Source organism: Oncorhynchus gorbuscha, linkage group LG08 (assembly GCF_021184085.1).
Source record: "Oncorhynchus gorbuscha isolate QuinsamMale2020 ecotype Even-year linkage group LG08, OgorEven_v1.0, whole genome shotgun sequence".
NCBI classification, from domain to species: domain Eukaryota; kingdom Metazoa; phylum Chordata; class Actinopteri; order Salmoniformes; family Salmonidae; genus Oncorhynchus; species Oncorhynchus gorbuscha.
The window spans coordinates 6650672-6669976 of record NC_060180.1 but is presented as its reverse complement, the minus strand read 5'-3'; the positions used below and the strand labels follow the sequence as shown (position 1 = coordinate 6669976).

General features: G+C 44.7%; 1 protein-coding gene across 2 annotated transcripts in view; it reads right to left on the bottom strand.

The window, feature by feature from the left end:
• Positions 1-17140, bottom strand: part of LOC124041135 (testican-2-like) — a 70175-nt gene extending 53035 nt beyond the window's left edge. Inside the window, exon 1 of one of the 2 annotated variants that reach the window (XM_046358346.1) lies at positions 16813-17140. In XM_046358346.1, coding sequence (XP_046214302.1) covers positions 16813-17001 — 189 coding nt within the window. In that variant the 5' untranslated portion in view covers positions 17002-17140. The remainder of the gene's footprint in view (positions 1-16812) is intronic. The other variant, XM_046358345.1, reaches the window with a different exon arrangement.
• Between the last annotated feature and the right edge of the window lie 2165 nt (positions 17141-19305).

Sequence of the window (19305 nt, the reverse complement as noted above, 5' to 3'; positions counted from 1 at the left end):
ATCTAATCTGCCTTTGATCAGACAAATGTCTGCTGCATGTGAAAAAGGCCGGAAGCTTATCAGAGCTCTAGAACAGCACAATAAAATAATGTCTGTGAGATGATGTCTCTTGACAAAGCTGTACATATGAACCAAATGAGAGCAGTACATTAAACATCTTAATCTGAAAATATAAACAACCTATAAATAAATAATAGTCAAGATAATTGAATAAACAGCTGAATGCCTAGAGCAGGGATGTCCAACATACAGCCTGTGCACAGGCGGGAGGGGGTCCAATCCGGCCCGCTGGAGGGGGTCCAATCCGGCCCGCTGGAGGGGACCCAATCCGGCCCGCTGGAGGGGGCCCAATCCGGCCCGCTGGAGGGGGCCCAATCCGGCCCGCTGGAGGGGACCCAATCCGGCCCGCTGGAGGGGGCCCAATCCGGCCCGCTGGAGGGGGCCCAATCCGGCTCGCTGGGGCCCAATCCGGCCCGCTGGAGGGGGCCCAATCCGGCCCGCTGGAGGGGGCCCAATCCGGCCCGCTGGAGGGGGTCCAATCCGGCCCGCTGGAGGGGGTCCAATCCGGCCCGCTGGAGGGGGTCCAATCTGGCCCGCTGGATTGATAGAGGACTAATTTTGAGGGCAAGTAAATATAACACATTTTCAGTGCGGCCCTCCGGACTTCATTGAAGACTGAATGCGGGCCCCGGGGAAAAATTATTTCGACACACCTGGCCTACAGCTTTTCTGTGACAGTCCGAACAAGGGCAATATCCAGGGCTGGTACAGTAGGCTACAATAATAATTCCTGGGCATGACCCTAACAGTAATCTCCTGAATATTCCAATCTGGTTCTCATGCCCACCACAGCACAGAAACAGCCTTAAAGTGGTAAATGAACTTAGAGGCAACACAGATGCCAAACAGTTCTCTGTCCTTGTACTCTTAGATTCAAGAGATGCATTCGACACTGTTGACCATGATGTCATTCTGGACACCCTGGAGAAGTGGGTTGGCATCTCCGGTCCAGTTCTAAATTTAACCGGTTGGTGAACATAACTCAGAAAATAAACTCAGCAAAAAAAGAAACGTCCTCTCACTGTCAACTGCGTCTATTTTCAGCAAACTTAACGTGTAAATATTTGTATGAACAACTGAGACATAAACTGAACAAGTTCGACAGACATGTGACGAACAGAAATTGAAAAGTAACAAAAATCAAAAGTAACAGTCAGTATCTGGTGTGGCCACCAGCTGCATTAAAGTGCTGCAGTGCATCTCCTCCTCATGGACTGCACCAGATTTGCCAGTTCTTGCTGTGATGAGGAAAGGCCCTTGCCCTCATCTTCCGATCCAACAAATTCCGGACATGCGCAATGGGATTGAGATCCGGGCTCTTCGCTGGCCATGGCAGAACATGGCAGAACACTGACATTCCTGTCTTGCAGGAAATCACGCACAGAACGAGCAGTATGGCTGGTGGCATTGTCATGCTGTGGGGTCATGTCAGGATGAGCCTGCAGGAAGGGTACCACATGAGGTACCCTTCAGAAATGTTTGAAAATGTATTAAAAATAAAATTACAGAATACTTATTTACATAAGTATTCAGACCCTTCACTATGAGACTCGAAATTGAGCTCAGGTACATCCTGTTTCCATTGAGTCCAGCTGTGGTAAATTCAACTGATTGGGCATGATTTGGAAAGCCACACACCTGTCTATATAAGGTTCCACAGTTGACAGTGCATGTCAGCGCAAAAATGAAGCCATGAGGTTGAAGGAATGTGCCTAGAGCTCCGAGACAGGATTGTGTCCAGGCACAGATCTGGGGAAGGGTATCAAAACATATCTGCAGAATTGAAGGTCCCCAAGAACACGGTGCTCACTCTGACAGAGCTCCAGAGTTCACCTGTGGAGATGGGAGAACCTTCCAGAAGGACAACCATCTCAATGCAGCACTCCACCAATCAGGCCTTTATGGTAGTAGCCAGACGGAAGCCACTCCTCAGTAAAAGACACATGACAGCCTGCTGAGTTTGCCAAAAGGAACCTAAAGGACTCTCAGACCATGAGAAACAAGATTCCCTGGTCTGAGGAAACCAAGACTGAACTCTTTGGCCTGAATGAAGGTTCACCTTCCAACAGGACAACGACAGTAAGCACACAGCCGATACAAAGCAGGAGTGGCTTCGGGACAAGTTTCTGAATGTCCTTGAGAGGCCCAGCCAGAGCCCGGACTTGAACATCTCTGGAGAGACTTGATAATAGCTATTCAGTAACACCCCCCATTCAACCTGACAGAGGTTGAGAGGATCTACAAAGAAGAATGGGATAAACTCCCCAAATACAGGTGTGCCAAGCTTGTAGCATCATGCCCAAGAAGATTTGAGTCTGTAATTGCTGCCAAATGTGTTTCAACAAAGTACTGAGTAAAGGGTCTGAATACTTATGTAAATATGATATTTAAGTTCTATAAATTTGCACAAAAATGTATCCAAAAACCTGTTTTTGCTTTGTCATTATGTTATTTTGTGTGTAGATTGATGAGGGGGAAAAACAATTTGATCCGCTTTAGAATAAGGCTGTAACGTAACAAAATGTGAAAAAAGGGGTCTGAATACTTTCCAGGTGCACTCTGTTATAATGCATGTATGTCACTAGTGGTGAACTTGGGTAGTGCAGCAGAACACAACAACATTTACATTACATTTACATTTAAGTCATTTAGCAGACGCTCTTATCCAGAGCGACTTACAAATTGGTGCATTCACCACCTTATGACATCCAGTGGAACAGTCACTTTACAATAGTGCATCTAAATCTTAAAGGGGGGGGGGGTGGAGGTGTGAGAGGGATTACTTATCCTATCCTAGGTATTCCTTAAAGAGGTGGGGTTTCAGGTGTCTCCGGAAGGTGGTGATTGACTCCGCTGTCCTGGCGTCGTGAGGGAGTTTGTTCCACCATTGGGGGGCCAGAGCAGCGAACAGTTTTGACTGGGCTGAGCGGGAGCTGTACTACCTCAGTGGTAGGGAGGCGAGCAGGCCAGAGGTGGATGAACGCAGTGCCCTTGTTTGGGTGTAGGGCCTGATCAGAGCCTGGAGGTACTGAGGTGCCGTTCCCCTCACAGCTCCATAGGCAAGCACCATGGTCTTGTAGCGGATGCGAGCTTCAACTGGAAGCCAGTGGAGAGAACGGAGGAGCGGGGTGACATGAGAGAACTTGGGAAGGTTGAACACCAGACGGGCTGCGGCGTTCTGGATGAGTTGAAGGGGTTTAATGGCACAGGCAGGGAGCCCAGCCAACAGCGAGTTGCAGTAATCCAGATGGGAGATGACAAGTGCCTGGATTAGGACCTGCGCCGCTTCCTGTGTGAGGCAGGGTCGTACTCTGCGGATGTTGTAGAGCATGAACCTACAGGAACGGGCCACCGCCTTGATGTTGGTTGAGAACGACAGGGTGTTGTCCAGGATCACGCCAAGGTTCTTAGCGCTCTGGGAGGAGGACACAATGGAGTTGTCAACCGTGATGGCGAGATCATGGAACGGGCAGTCCTTCCCCGGGAGGAAGAGCAGCTCCGTCTTTCCGAGGTTCAGCTTGAGGTGGTGATCCGTCATCCACACTGATATGTCTGCCAGACATGCAGAGATGCGATTCGCCACCTGGTCATCAGAAGGGGGAAAGGAGAAGATTAGTTGTGTGTCGTCTGCATAGCAATGATAGGAGAGACCATGTGAGGTTATGACAGAGCCAAGTGACTTGGTGTATAGCGAGAATAGGAGAGGGCCTAGAACAGAGCCCTGGGGGACACCAGTGGTGAGAGCGCGTGGTGAGGAGACAGATTCTCGCCACGCCACCTGGTAGGAGCGACCTGTCAGGTAGGACGCAATCCAAGCGTGGGCCGCGCCGGAGATGCCCAACTCGGAGAGGGTGGAGAGGAGGATCTGATGGTTCACAGTATCGAAGGCAGCCGATAGATCTAGAAGGATGAGAGCAGAGGAGAGAGAGTTAGCTTTAGCAGTGCGGAGCGCCTCCGTGATACAGAGGAGAGCAGTCTCAGTTGAATGACTAGTCTTGAAACCTGACTGATTTGGATCAAGAAGGTCATTCAGAGAGAGATAGCGGGAGAGCTGGCCAAGGACGGCACGTTCAAGAGTTTTGGAGAGAAAAGAAAGAAGGGATACTGGTCTGTAATTGTTGACATCGGAGGGATCGAGTGTAGGTTTTTTCAGAAGGGGTGCAACTCTCGCTCCCTTGAAGACGGAAGGGACGTAGCCAGCGGTCAGGGATGAGTTGATGAGCGAGGTGAGGTAAGGGAGAAGGTCTCCGGAAATGGTCTGGAGAAGAGAGGAGGGGATAGGGTCAAGCGGGCAGGTTGTTGGGCGGCCGGCCGTCACAAGACGCGAGATTTCATCTGGAGAGAGAGGGGAGAAAGAGGTCAGAGCACAGGGTAGGGCAGTGTGAGCAGAACCAGCGGTGCCGTTTGACTTAGCAAACGAGGATCGGATGTCGTCAACCTTCTTTTCAAAATGGTTGACGAAGTCATCTGCAGAGAGGGAGGAGGGGGGGGAGGAGGATTCAGGAGGGAGGAGAAGGTGGCAAAGAGCTTCCTAGGGTTAGAGGCAGATGCTTGGAATTTAGCGTGGTAGAAAGTGGCTTTAGCAGCAGAGACAGAGGAGGAAAATGTAGAGAGGAGGGAGTGAAAGGATGCCAGGTCCGCAGGGAGGCGAGTTTTCCTCCATTTCCGCTCGGCTGCCCGGAGCCCTGTTCTGTGAGCTCGCAATGAGTCATCGAGCCACGGAGCCACGGAGCGGGAGGGGAGGACCGAGCCGGCCTGGAGGATAGGGGACAAGGCCCATGGGTTCCGTTTTCACTCTACAGTGTGGCCCTAAAACTTTCTGGTTCGGAGAACTGAAGGGGCGGGTGTTTGTTATATCAAAATCAAAGAAGAGGAACAGGTGCCATGATTGGCGTTCATCAAATAACCTTTGTTTTGTGTGTTTTGTTTCGTCCGAGATTGTGAATGGTTGCAACTCAAATGGCATCCTATTCTCTACTAGGGGTCTAGTGAAAAGTAGTGCACTAGATTGGGAATAGGGTGCCATTTGGGAGCACACTACATGTGTCATGCAACCACTCTAACAACAAGATAATTGTCTCAGAACCCAGGTCAAAGCAGCAGGTTATATGTTGTTTTGGCCACCACGCCAACTGCTTGCATTGCTTTATAGCTTTATAGGATTCACGGGCACCTACAAAACTGCATCCAACTGATTTGATTATCAAGCTTGCAAACACAGACACATACTGAACACAACACCATAATTACAACATTCTAGCACAAATCACTGAAACGTCATAATGAGCTTCGCTCCGGTAAGCAGAACCGCCCAAACACCCCCCACCAAACACAAGCACACCTACCCATCCATCCTGCATTTTTAATCAACCTGGCTTCGACTGAGGGACTAAGGGGAGGTTTGTTGTGTGTGTGTGTGTGTGTGAAGTACTGAGGCAAGGTTTGTGTGAACGCACAGAATGTTTTCTGTTCATTAAAAATGAAGTGGAATAGAAGAAGAACAGGTGCAGGCAGGGACCTGGTGACACAGCCCTGGACCTCTACTGTGGTCTAATGAGCTACCAGGGACCTGGTGACACAGCCCTGGACCTCTACTGTGGTCTAATGAGCTACCAGGGACCTGGTGACACAGCACTGGACCTCTACTGTGGTCTAATGAGCTACCAGGGACCTGGTGACACAGCCCTGGACCTCTACTGTGGTCTAATGAGCTACCAGGGACCTGGTGACACAGCCCTGGACCTCTACTGTGGTCTAATGAGCTACCAGGGACCTGGTGACACAGCACTGGACCTCTACTGTGGTCTAATGAGCTACCAGGGACCTGGTGACACAGCCCTGGACCTCTACTGTGGTCTAATGAGCTACCAGGGACCTGGTGACACAGCCCTGGACCTCTACTGTGGTCTAATGAGCTACCAGGGACCTGGTGACACAGCCCTGGACCTCTACTGTGGTCTAATGAGCTACCAGGGACCTGGTGACACAGCCCTGGACCGCTACTGTGGTCTAATGAGCTACCAGGGACCTGGTGACACAGCCCTGGACCTCTACTGTGGTCTAATGAGCTACCAGGGACCTGGTGACACAGCCCTGGACCTCTACTGTGGTCTAATGAGCTACCAGGGACCTGGTGACACAGCCCTGGACCTCTACTGTGGTCTAATGAGCTACCAGGGACCTGGTGACACAGCCCTGGACCTCTACTGTGGTCTAATGAGCTACCAGGGACCTGGTGACACAGCCCTGGACCTCTACTGTGGTCTAATGAGCTACCAGGGACCTGGTGACACAGCCCTGGACCTCTACTGTGGTCTAATGAGCTACCAGGGACCTGGTGACACAGCCCTGGACCGCTACTGTGGTCTAATGAGCTACCAGGGACCTGGTGACACAGCCCTGGACCTCTACTGTGGTCTAATGAGCTACCAGGGACCTGGTGACACAGCCCTGGACCGCTACTGTGGTCTAATGAGCTACTGCTGAATTGGAGAGAGAGAGAGCTAAGGATAGGTCAGCTGTGCGTGCATTTCGCTGCCACTACACACTCTCCTAACAATAAATGAGTGTTATCCTCTCCTACAGGTGGGTCTCATTAGCAGTCTATAAAAAACACCATAGGACTCTGCTCAGAAGTAGTGCACTGTGTAGGGAGGAGGGTGCCATTTGGGACACAGTCACTGTCTCCAAGGCTGATCAGACTGATTCCAATGTGACATTAATAGGGGGAAGTTAGTTGAGCATAAAATTGTATTCAGTCAGAGACTAAATCAGATAAATTATGCATAATGTGCAGACCCACTGCAATTTCAACAAAGCAGTTTCAACCATGCAGTTTCAACCATGCAGTTTCAACCATGCCATCAAATTTCCTATTATTACAAAGATGGATGAGATGGTGGCTTGACCTGTGAGCTGCTGCATAATGACAGAGGCAGCATCCCAATTAGTACCCTATTGTCTATGTAGAGCTATGGGCCCTGGTCCAAAGTAGTGCACTAAATAGGGAACAGGGTGCCATTTGAGATGCACCCAGACTCATCGGATGTTCCTATCTGAGTTTGATCCAGGTTGATAGACTAATATCAGCCGTCACAGATCATCAGCCCTGTAATGGAGTTGCATTAAACATCTTAACATATTAACATTTTGACCAGTTTGTGTGACTGTGAAACCTGGGTGGAAAAGGGGAGTTGGGGAGACATTTGCTGGATCAACAGCCTCTTTCGGTGTCCGTTTGATCTGCAGTAACAGAGTTCAAATAGTCAATTAGAACTTCATGTTCTTTCTCATCATCATAACGGTCATTTGAAAAGGAGGCCAGGGGATACAGCATATTGACTCAACTGTGAATCACACTAGGGTACAGAAGACACTACACCAGGAATATAGAGATACTGCTGTATAGAAGAAGTTAAGAATAATATTCAAGGATGAATTAAGTCTATTTAGAGATGGGAGATGAAATGTTGTTCATTAAATTATAAATCACTCACATCGTCAAATCAAGACATGAAATTAAATTGTAAGGCTTGTTTGCCAACAGTTTCAGTCAAAGGGTGGTCTTCTTAATGGGACTTGTGACACTGTAAGGCCTTTAAACCACAATGGCTTCCTCCAGCAGCCAATCATCATTATTGTGTTTTCCTTTGTTTTGGGATTTCCAGCCTGGATGCATTAGTGGAATGAAGAATTGTCCAGTGCACCTGTCTGTCAGATTAAAAGGAGTGGATGTATTAAATGTAGTTGTTGACGGTAATTGTTACATCTAATCGCCTTGTCTTTTCAATGACGGGGATTGGATTGATTGAAGTGTGGAGTGGTGATGGCTATTTTTATCGAATACAGAACAGCCGTCATCCACACTCTATCCAATGCATACTGTACCGTGGGTCTTATACTTGAAAGAGGAGAAGCATAAATATAGAATATTCATGTATTAATATGTTTGTTTGTGTGGGTATGTACAGTGTGTCTATATTTGGTTTTTCACGTTCTGCCTCTTTGATGATTGTTTTTTCCATTGTTGCATTAAAATTAAACATTCTTCCCCTCAAAAGGACATAGCGAGTCAACACCAATTGTATTAATTTGTCTTATCAGATAGCATCATGGGCGACCCTTCATAGATTAACCAAATTATATCCTGAAAAATACCCAATTAACTCATTTTCTGGTTTTGTTAGCATTTTTTTGTATTTTATTTCTCTTCAAAGACATCATGGGAAACAACAATAGTGATTAAAGTATAATACTGTATATTCGGAGTAAACCAATATATTGCAGCAGAGAATACACATTCCTCTGGAGCCCATTTGAACACACATACATCCTCTGATTATGGGTCCTCTAACCATTTGGTTATTGGGGTTGATGTAATGAACCAATGTTTCATGCAGCTCAGGTCAGGGTTCATAGGAGTAAAATCATTAGTAGTCTGATTATCTCATCAGCTGCATGGAGATTCAGACTAATGCTTAATTTGAGGACTGAGGAGAGTGTATAACTCTCAAATGATACTGTATCATTATCCATATGGATAATAAGGAAGGTATTGATGAATCCATCATCTTTCCCTGTAATGATACTAAACGTACAGGTAACTGCCAAAATAACGGAAACACCAACATGAAGCGTCTTAATAGGGTATTGGGCCACCACGAGCCAGAACAGCTTCAATGCGCCTTGTCATAGATTCTACTAGTGTCTGGAACTCTATTAGAGGAATGTGACACCATTCTTCCACGAGAAAGTCCATAATTTGGTGCTTTGTTAATGGTGGTGAAAAACGCTGTCACAGGCGCAAAAATCTCCAATAACTGTTCAATTAGATTGAGATCTGGTGACTGAGACGGCCATGGCATATGGTTTACATTATTTTCATGCTCATAAAACCATTCAGTGGCCACTTGTGCCCTGTGAATGGGAGCGTTGTCATCCTAAGGGGGCATAGCCATGGTAGCTAAAATAATGGTCTGCCCAGCATTTATATACGTGACCCTAATCATAATGGGATGTTAACTGCTTAATTAACTCAGAAACCACACCTGTGTGGAAGCACCTGCTTTCAATCTACTTTGTATCCCTCATTTAAGTGTTTCCATTATTTTGGCACTTACCTGTATGCTAAAACAAAAACAAAACAAAACAAAAGGAAAACGCACATCAACCCTCCCCTTGACATCTACTCACTAGATGGGCTCATACAAAACCCTGGGGATCTGGCTGGACAGGGCACTATCATTCCACACACACACACACACACACACACACACACACACACACACACACACACACACACACACACACACACACACACACACACACACACACACACACACACACACACACACACACACACACACACACACACACACACACATCAAAAGTCTTCAAGCAAAGGTCAAGTCCAGAATAGGCTTTCCCTACCGGAACAAATCTCATTCACACACTGCTAAACACATCCTGTTCCAAATGACAATACTACCCATCCTGGATTATGGAGATGTCCTCGGCCGAAAGTCCGTGCTGCAAACTGGATGTACTTTATCACTCCACCATACACTTTACAACTCTACCCCCCCCCCCCCTTCCCCTGAAACGAGTTACTTTCAGGCCCATTTCAGAGGACCTCCGTTGCTACGGCTGCACACTGACATCAAAGAGGTTGCTATTGGTGATCGCCAGGGAGTTCTGTGATGCGCTGCCTCTGATGTTTCTTCTGTCAACATCACCAGAGACATATCAGCACTTTTCCCCCCTTAAATATACACATCACACACAAGATTCCCCCACAAACACAAACAAACCGTCACACACACCCACACCTCCCTCCGGGAATGGCAACCACAAAGATATTCCATGTCACCTCTGACATCATACACAGTAATCCACCAAGTCTTCAGAGAGAAAAAATACATAAACTCCTTCATTCAGGGCATGCAGGCAGAGCTGTGGTCTCTGTTTGTGCCTCATCTGGGGTTTGATTTCAAACTGAGGAAAAGAGAAATCTTAACTCTACTGGATGGCAAACCCACTGAGAAGAGCTGAGCTTTTTTCCCTGAAAAGTGTTTTAAAGTGTTCAACAAAAAAGGAGCATGTGGGGGATAGTTGTGATGTGTGCAGGGTTGTGTTCAGATTCCATCGGTTTGTGTGTGTGTGTGTGTGTGTGTGTGTGTGTGTGTGTGTGTGTGTGTGTGTGTGTGTGTGTGTGTGTGTGTGTGTGTGTGTGTGTGTGTGTGTGTGTGTGTGTGTGTGTGTGTGTGTGTGTGTGTGTGTGTGTGCCACTGCCCGTGTAAAGACACAGCAGCACCCATCCAGGCCCATCATAATAATCCCACTGTAATTCATACTTAATCTTCATGCCCACAATTTCATTATTTCTACAATACAGTTCCAGAGGACATATATCTAAACTTAATCCTGCTTCGCCAGGAGAGTACTCTGGTGTGTGTGTGTATGCCTCTATGCATGTGTGTTTCTATGAGTGTGTGTGTGTATATGCATGTGTATATGCATGTGTATGTGTGTGTGTGTCTATGCATGCGTGTGTGTGTGTGTGTCTATGCATGCGTGTGTGTGTGTGTGTCTATGCATGCGTGTGTGTGTGTGTGTGTGTGTGTCTATGCATGTGTGTGTGTGTGTGTGTATGTGTCTATGCATGTGCGTGTGTGTGTCTATGCATGTGTGTGTGTGTCTATGCATGTGTGTGTGTGTGTCTATGCGTGTGTGTGTGTGTGTGTCTATGCGTGTGTGTGTGTGTGTGTCTATGCATGTGTGTGTGTGTGTCTATGCATGTGCGTGTGTGTGTCTATGCATGTGTGTGTGTGTGTCTATGCATGTGTGTGTGTGTGTGTGTGTGTGTGTGTGTGTGTCTATGCGTGTGTGTGTGTGTCTATGCGTGTGTGTGTGTGTGTGTGTGTGTGTGTGTGTGTGTGTGTGTGTGTGTGTGTGTGTGTGTGTGCATGTGTGTGTGTGTGTGTGTGTGTGTCTATGCGTGTGTGTGTGTCTATGCGTGTGTGTGTGTCTATGTGTGTGTGTGTGTGTGTGTGTCTATGTGTGTGTCTATGTGTGTGTGTGTGTGTGTGTGTGTGTGTGTGTGTCTGTGTGTGTGTGTGTGTGTGTGTGTGTGTGTGCATGTGTGTGTGTGTGCATGTGTGTGTGTGTGTCTATCTCTATGCGATTGTGTGTGTCTTTGCGTGTGTGTGTCTCTCTATGCGCGTGTATGTGTGTATGTCTCTATGTGAGCCTGTGTGTGCGTCTCTATGCGTGTGTGTCTCTATGCGTGTGTGTATGTCTATACGTGTGTGTATGTCTATGCGTGTGTGTATGTCTATGCGTGTGTGTATGCGTGTGTATGTCTCTATGTGAGCCTGTGTGTGCGTCTCTATGCGTGTGTGTGTCTCTATACGTGTGTGTGTGCACCCGGGACAGCAGGGAAGACAACAATTTAGACACATATACCCGCTTTACTGGGGTTGGGAACATGTCATAATTGCATCAAAAAGTGTTTAACTATTTGCATAACAATGATATAGAAGCTTAGTTAGACATACATGGGAAGTGGGGATTTGTCATTTTTGTGCAAATAATAGTTTTTGTTGACATTTTTGTCATTTAGCAGAGGGTTTTATTTACAACAGGCCTCTCATCAAAGTAATGCTGGTCATGTCCATGTAAAAGGACCAACGTGTAGTTTATAGGAGCATGTCAAATTGGATTTCAAATAAATGCTAAGAGTATTTTTTTTAATCATATATACATTTTTCAACCATTTTCCATCCTAAAAATTAGGATTAAGGAATTTCTTGTTAAACAAATGGAAAGTCTTAGAAAACATCTTCCAGATAAAGTCTTAAAAAGGTATTAGAAATACATCAAAACAATAATGTTGAAGTAAAGAACCCTGCGTTCACGCCTACTCCCTCCCTCCCTCCCGCGCTCGACGTCGCTGGTCTACTAACCACCCGTCCTGGCAACCCACATTGCGCACTACCTGCTCATCATTTCTCCTTGATTACTCCTCCTTTATTTAGCCCTCAGTGGTTTTCAGCCACCAGGTGTTATTGCCTTCTCTCACGTTATGTACCCGCCTCATGTTTGTTCACTTGCTTTCGTTCTTTATTAAAATCATCTTCAGCTTCCGTTTCCTGACTCCCGGCATATATGTTATATATGTTCCCTTGTGAGGAGGAAGAATAATACAAGTTCACAGAAGTAACAAGTAAAGGTAGACCTATCAATTAGCTAGTGTTTTTACTGATATACATTTTGTTTATGAATTATTAAGTGATTAAAACTAAATTCAGAAAAATCTGTAACTGAATATCTGCAATTGAATTGACTGCAATGGGAAATCATAGATGTCACAAACCACAGTTGGGTCACCTGCTACTGTCCTCTCTTCCACTGGCATACTGTTATGTTCAGCTGAACTGTTTTAGGGCCCTATAAAGTCCAGACAATAAAATGGAATTCAACAATAGTAAAATTTTGAACTTGATAGGGAATCAACTAAATATATTGAACATGTATTAATTTACCCAAGTTAATCATAAGACATGAATAGAATGCATCAGTGATTCGGTATTTCCTGCAACTTTCTGAAGAGACAAGGAGAATTTCCCCTGTCTATTGCGGTGTACGCAGCTACCACATCATGTAGCCGTTAGCGATGATACTAATAAAACATCTTCTGGTAGATAGAAAGGCTTTCCCAAAAACCTTCTCAATTAAATATAACTGCAAAGTAGCCTATGCCTACCTGGCAGAATGATATTATGATTATTTGCTTTTGCAAACTCTACCATCACGTGTGTGTGCTACAAGAAAACATCGCAAACAGCCTCTTGTTAGGTGCTCACTCAAAAATATAATTTGTGTTTTTTTAATTCATTTTATTTTACCCCCTTTTTTCTCCCCAATTTCGTAGTATCCAATTATTAGTAGTTACTATCTTGTCTCATCGCTACAACTCCCGTACGGGCTCGGGAGAGACGAAGGTTGAAAGTCATGTGTCCTCTGATACACAACCCAACCAAGCCACATTGCTTCTTAACACAGCGCGCATCCAACACGGAAGCCAGCTGCACCAATGTGTCGGAGGAAACACTGTGTACCTGGCGACCTTGGTTAGCGCACACTGCGCCCGGCCCCCCTCGGGAGTCGCTGGTGCCGGATGAGATAAGGATTTGCCTACCGGCCAAACCCTCCCTAACCCAGACGACGCTAGGCCAATTGTGCGAACTGGTCTGACCACGGACCTCCCAGTCTCGGCCGGCTGCGACAGAGCCTGGGCGCGAACCCAGAGTCTCTGGTGGCACAGCTAGCACTGCGATGCAGTGCCCTAGACCTCTGCGTCACCTGGGAGGCCAAAAATCTAAATTTATCCACATTTTTCCAGACCTCAAAAGTAGTCTTCTGATGTGGTTTAAGCGTGGATTTAGAACATCCAATGAAGTTGTTTTACTATTAAAAGAGTGTGATTTTGAGAGTGAAAACCTTAAAAACAGGGGGAATCAAACCTAGAAAAACAAAATGGAGAAAATGTATTTTGGGAAACAACTGATTTTATAGGGCCCTACTGTTTTTTCAATTTCTCTTTCTGTTATCTGGTGGTCAAAGCAAGAGTGTGAAAAGGCTGGACATCCCCAACCTCGCTCTTTTTGTCGCTCTCCAATTTATAAGTCACCTCTCCTGGCTCTTACTGACACCTACCCTTGAGACCCCTCTCTTTCCATTTACTGTAACTAGCATCCTCATTCACTGAGCACCGAACTGGACTGACCACCTGATCTGATTCTCCGCACCTTAGCACACATGCACTCACTCCACACATATACAGTACATTCATGCCCACACACACACACACACACAACTGCTGCTACCAGACTTTTATTATGATTGAAACAATTGCCCCCCCCTCCCAACTCCCCAAAACATGTAAATATTGGACTATAGATTATTCCTTCCTGTATTATACTTTTGCTAAAATGTTTATTCTCTTCTACTGAGCCATTTACTTTAGGTTGGTATTCTTATATTTTATTATTTCTTATTGTTGTTGCATTGTCCAGAAGGAAGCTGCAAGTAAGCATTTCATTGGCTGGTGTATACCATGTGTATCCTGTACATACAACTAAATACACTTGAAACTTTGATTTCATCGCTCACGGATGTCATTTTTTGGTCTAGCCTTGATTTCAACGTCTACAAACGTCTGGACCGGCCTTCATTCGGCCCAAACATAGACGTCCATGTTCAGGACCAAATCTGGAGCAATCATAGATCTCGACATCACTCGTCCATGTGTATATATTCATTCCTATTTAGATCTTTGTCTATTGGGTATATGTTATCTAATTTGTTAGATATTACTTGTTAGACATTACTGTACTGTCAAAGCTAGAAGCACAAGCATTTCGCTACACAGAGTAGATTATTGTTCAGTATAGTAGAATAGAGTAGATTATAGTTCAGTACACACTAGACTTGAGTACACTAAAATGTACTGTACTGAACTATACTCTACTGTACTGAACACTACTGTTCTGTGCTGTATTGTACTGTACTGGGCTGTACGTTGAGTTCCAAACTTGTGAAACATAGATGTCTATGATTGGTTCAGATTTGGTCCTGTTCAGACCAACCAAATTTGGTCTGGTTTGGTGGTGGAGCTCATTAAAATAATGAGGATATTGCATAATTCTACCTTTGTGTACCTATTCAGGATACATCACCATGAACAGAATGACATGCATATCCATAATTATGCATTTCTATGTTGTACAGATCAGGGACCCATGAAGAAATTCCGTACCGCAATTCCGTTACCGGGTGTAAATCCACTTCAGTTACTGCAGTTCAATACCAAAAGAGATGTTTTCTAACTCAAGGTGTCATGTCATAGCTGACACCCCATTCTTTCTGCAGACATCTTTGAATCTTCATTCTGAGTCAATATTTAACTGAGTTTTTTGGAAAACATGGTCATAAAACACTGAGGGAGATTTGACAGAAATTCTGTTACCAAACTTTGCATCTGCACAGTTCTTCCAGTAAAATGTGTTTTGTTACATTTTCTGTGTACATTGTTTTAAAGTGTTACATTGTTTTAAAGTGTTCCTTGTGCTTAGTGTTGTATGGTTTGTTAACTTTGAAATCAATGTTTTTTGTTACATTGTAAGTGAGAAATCTGAGACTCAACGAAATTCCATTACCGTGCAAATGCCCTGCTGTGATGTTTGGTAATCACTACTGGATGCAGGATTTCACACGCACATAATATTCAAAAACAAAGCAATATTTACATGCCCTTTAGGCTAAAATCATTCGCCACAGCCGGATTCAGTTGAAAGCTAACTGCATTACCTCAGCAATCAATGATCAGAACTTGTATTATAATTGCATTGTTGCATTGTGCCTATTCTGTTTGTAACAGATCATTTGCAAACACTAGGCTGAGTCATTAACAGTAGGACAGCAGGCCAGAATGCATACAGTGAAAAGCATGACGGAATAAGTATAAGGGGTGAATGTGGGGACGGATCTTTAAAGGGGAACAAATGTCATTCTAAATCATTGCAAATTTGCAATGTGCATAATTACTACTGCCAATAACATACCAAAGAATGGTAAAGTATCAATAGGTAGGCCTATGGACAGTGAGGCTAGGGGATAGAAAATATCCTGATATGATGCTTTCAAAACACGCTTTCAATCTGGTATTGGTTTGAAGATAGGTACCTATGTAGTAGTGTAAATCACACATTATACATTGCATGTATTCACGTGTAACTGCCAAAATAAAGGAAACACTTGGGTAAATGAGGGATTCAACGTATATTGAAAGCAGGTGCTTCCATACAGGTGTAGTTCCTGAGTTAATTAAGCAATTAACATCCCATCATGCCCAGTTGGCCATTATTTTGGCTACCATGGCTTGAGGAAGAGATCTAAATGACTTTGAAAGAGGGGTCTCAAAGAAGCATATGGGGTTTAAAGGGTGTGTGTTTGTCTCAGTCACCAGATCTCAGCCCAACTGAACACTTATGGGAAATGCTGGAGCGGTCTCTGAGACAGCGTTCTCCACCACCATCAACAAAACACCAAATTATATAAATTATTGTGATAGAATAGTGCTGCATCCACCCAAAAGATGTCCAGACACTTGTAGAATCTATGCCAAGGCACACTGAAGCAGTTCTGGGGCCTCGTGGTGGCCCAACGCCCTATTTAAGACACTTTCTGTTGGTGTTTCCTTTATTTTGGCAGTTACGCAATTAAATGTAGGTTACCTTGCAGAGGTCCTTTGAGTGTTTACAAATGTATAATAATGATATGACTGCATAGGCAACCCTACATTCTCCAGTTATCCAGAAAATGCAATAGATCAGTGCACCATGACCACATTGAGGCTGTGCCCTAGGCTACACTCCTCTAGGGTATATCTGAGGTCAACATCTTAGGCTCCATCTGAATGATTATGCCTAACTTTTTTTTTTTTTACACAAGATAATGTTTACAATGGAAAAAAACATAATATCTGGCTACACAAACGCTTCAGATGTGTATCTTAAGCAATGACACCAAACCCTTGATATTATCTGACAAATAAAATCGGAGTAGCCTAGCAAACGCATCCGGTTATTAGGACGTTTGCCAAGCGGAATCGTGCCACTGGCTTCTGTTTCGCTATCAATGTAGCTTACCGCATTACGGCAGATCTCTCAATCAACCAAAACAGCGACTTACGTCTCTGAAGCGATTCCAATGCTTGATCTTGCGGCTGTACTGTGAAATGGTGGACAGCCAATGTTCGTCTTCCATGAAATTCCCCTTTTTCTCCTCCTTTTTCCCGTTGTTAATTTCCGCTTGCAAGGTGAACCCCACCAGCATCATCACCGGGACGAAAAGGCACCCCAATTCCGTCATTCCCACCATGGTGCGGTTAGAAAACACGCGCGGCACTTCGTTCTAGCTTCTCTTCACGAGGATGAGAAGAGGAGTAGAATGCGACCTGATTGCGCCTTCCTGCTGCTGGAAGAAAAAAAGAGCGAGAGAGAGAGAGAGAGACTGGGGTGAGACTGGGCGCGTTCGAGCCGATCACTTTTGTCAAGTCTGGTCACCGACTTTCAAGGTGTGTTGCATTGTCCGACTTGCGCCTACATGTCCACTGCATGAACTTGGCACAAATCTTGTGATCAAAGGTCATGAAGTTGTGACTGCAGTTGACTACCAGTTTCTGCAGTTGCTCTTCACCAACATCATCACAGCCAGGCTCTGCATTGTGGAAGGCTCTATTGGCAACATATCATTACTTTTTTGTTTGTTTGACCTCAACAAATGTCACAAAGAGATGACTGAAGACTGAATCAGGAACCAACTTTGCTGCTATTCATAGAGTTGATACAAATGAATGTGATATTTAAGGCTAATCTCACTAATTGATTATACAATGTACACACATCCCACTGGGCACAAACGTCAATTCAATGTCTATTCAACATTGGTTCAAAGTAATTTAATTGAAATGACGTAGAAACTATGTTGATTCAACCAGTGAGTGCCCAGTGGGATATGATTTCAGTTTGTGAGTGTGTGATATGGGGGATGGAGACATGTTTATTTTGACATTATAAACAATGGAAACACTGCCGTGTTGATCTGAGCCTTGTATTTGGAAAACCACATCAGTGTCCGACTTTAGGCTGTCGCAGATGCACCTCCCCCAATTTCACTCCTTGACTTTGGTCTACAGTCAATTTCTTTAGCTTTACCACTGAAATGCACCCAGTGTCATGTGTTATGAAATGTGTAGCACCTGCCCGTGTCATTACACACCAAAGGTAAATTCATACCTACAGTGGGCATCATAAGTGGGCTATTCACCCCCATTGGATTTTTTACATTTTTGTTTCAAACGAAAGGAAACTTCTTGGCAGGGGAAAAAAAGTATTTGCATTAATGTGGGTTTTCTCAGAGTCGATTATCTCAGAATCATATTTTTGCAAATATAATCTTATAGTCCCACACTCTCGATGTAACAAAGATCATCCCACTGGGCACAGACGTCAATTCAATGTCTATTCCATGTCGGTTCAACGTTATTTCATTGAAATGACGTGGAAACAATGTTGATTCAACCAGTGTGTATACAGTGGGGCGAGTGTGGCAATAATGCACTGCTGGGAATCGCCTATCACTTTATATCACTCTCCTACCTTTTACTGTCCTGCCTAAATAAATTCCTCTATCACTTTCCTACCTACCTATCGCTGTCCTAGGTGGGATAAGCCAGCCCCAAGGGGAATTCTGCTTTAGACACGCTGTAATTGAAATACTGTATTAACTGATCCCATCTTTTCTATTCCTCAGCTGAAAATAAACATTTTACGCTCCTTTCTCTAAAGCCAGTATGTGAAGGGGATAATCTGACCTCTCCACAGAAAGCAATCAGTGTGCCAGCAAAGGAGAGCGAGGGGGTAGAAAAAACATGTTTTGATTGAAAACGCACACATGAATACACAGAACTAAATTGAATTCACATGGGAAATGGGACTGACTAGTACATCTATCGCACGTCTTTATTGTGAAGACTGTGCATGTCTCACATTCATCACGACCCGTGCTTATGTACGAAGTGATATCAACACTATACTGCAAACAACCATAGCAACAGTACCTCAACTATACAGTATGATAATGATGCATCTACTGGTATTAAGGTTGGCTACACAAGTGTTAAGGATACTAGACCAACACGACTAACTTGGCGAGGTGTAACTAGGGTTGAAAAATTCTGATAACTTTGAATAAATTCCCTGGATTTCCAGAAATCCTTCCAGATTTCCTGCTTATTCCAGAAATCCTTCAAGATTTCCTGCTTATTCCAGAAATCCTCCAACTGATATTCCGGGAAAACCAGGGAATTTATTGAAAGTTCCAGGAATTTTGCAACCCTAGGTGTAACGTTAACACAGTGGAAATTCTGTCCAGACCACAATACAACTGACCCAGAAAAGGAATTTCTGGATCTGGGGCTACAGCAGTAAGTCTAGGTTTTAAGAAAGCATCTAATGCACTTACCCAGCAACTACATAACCATAGAATTTAAGGATTCTCTAAATTTCATCCACCACCCAACCCATTGCATGGTCCTTATACCCAACACATATGTTTGGATAATGGGCCTAGTCTGCTATTACCCCTCTGTACTGCACTCAAGGAGCAGAAGTGAGGGGAAAG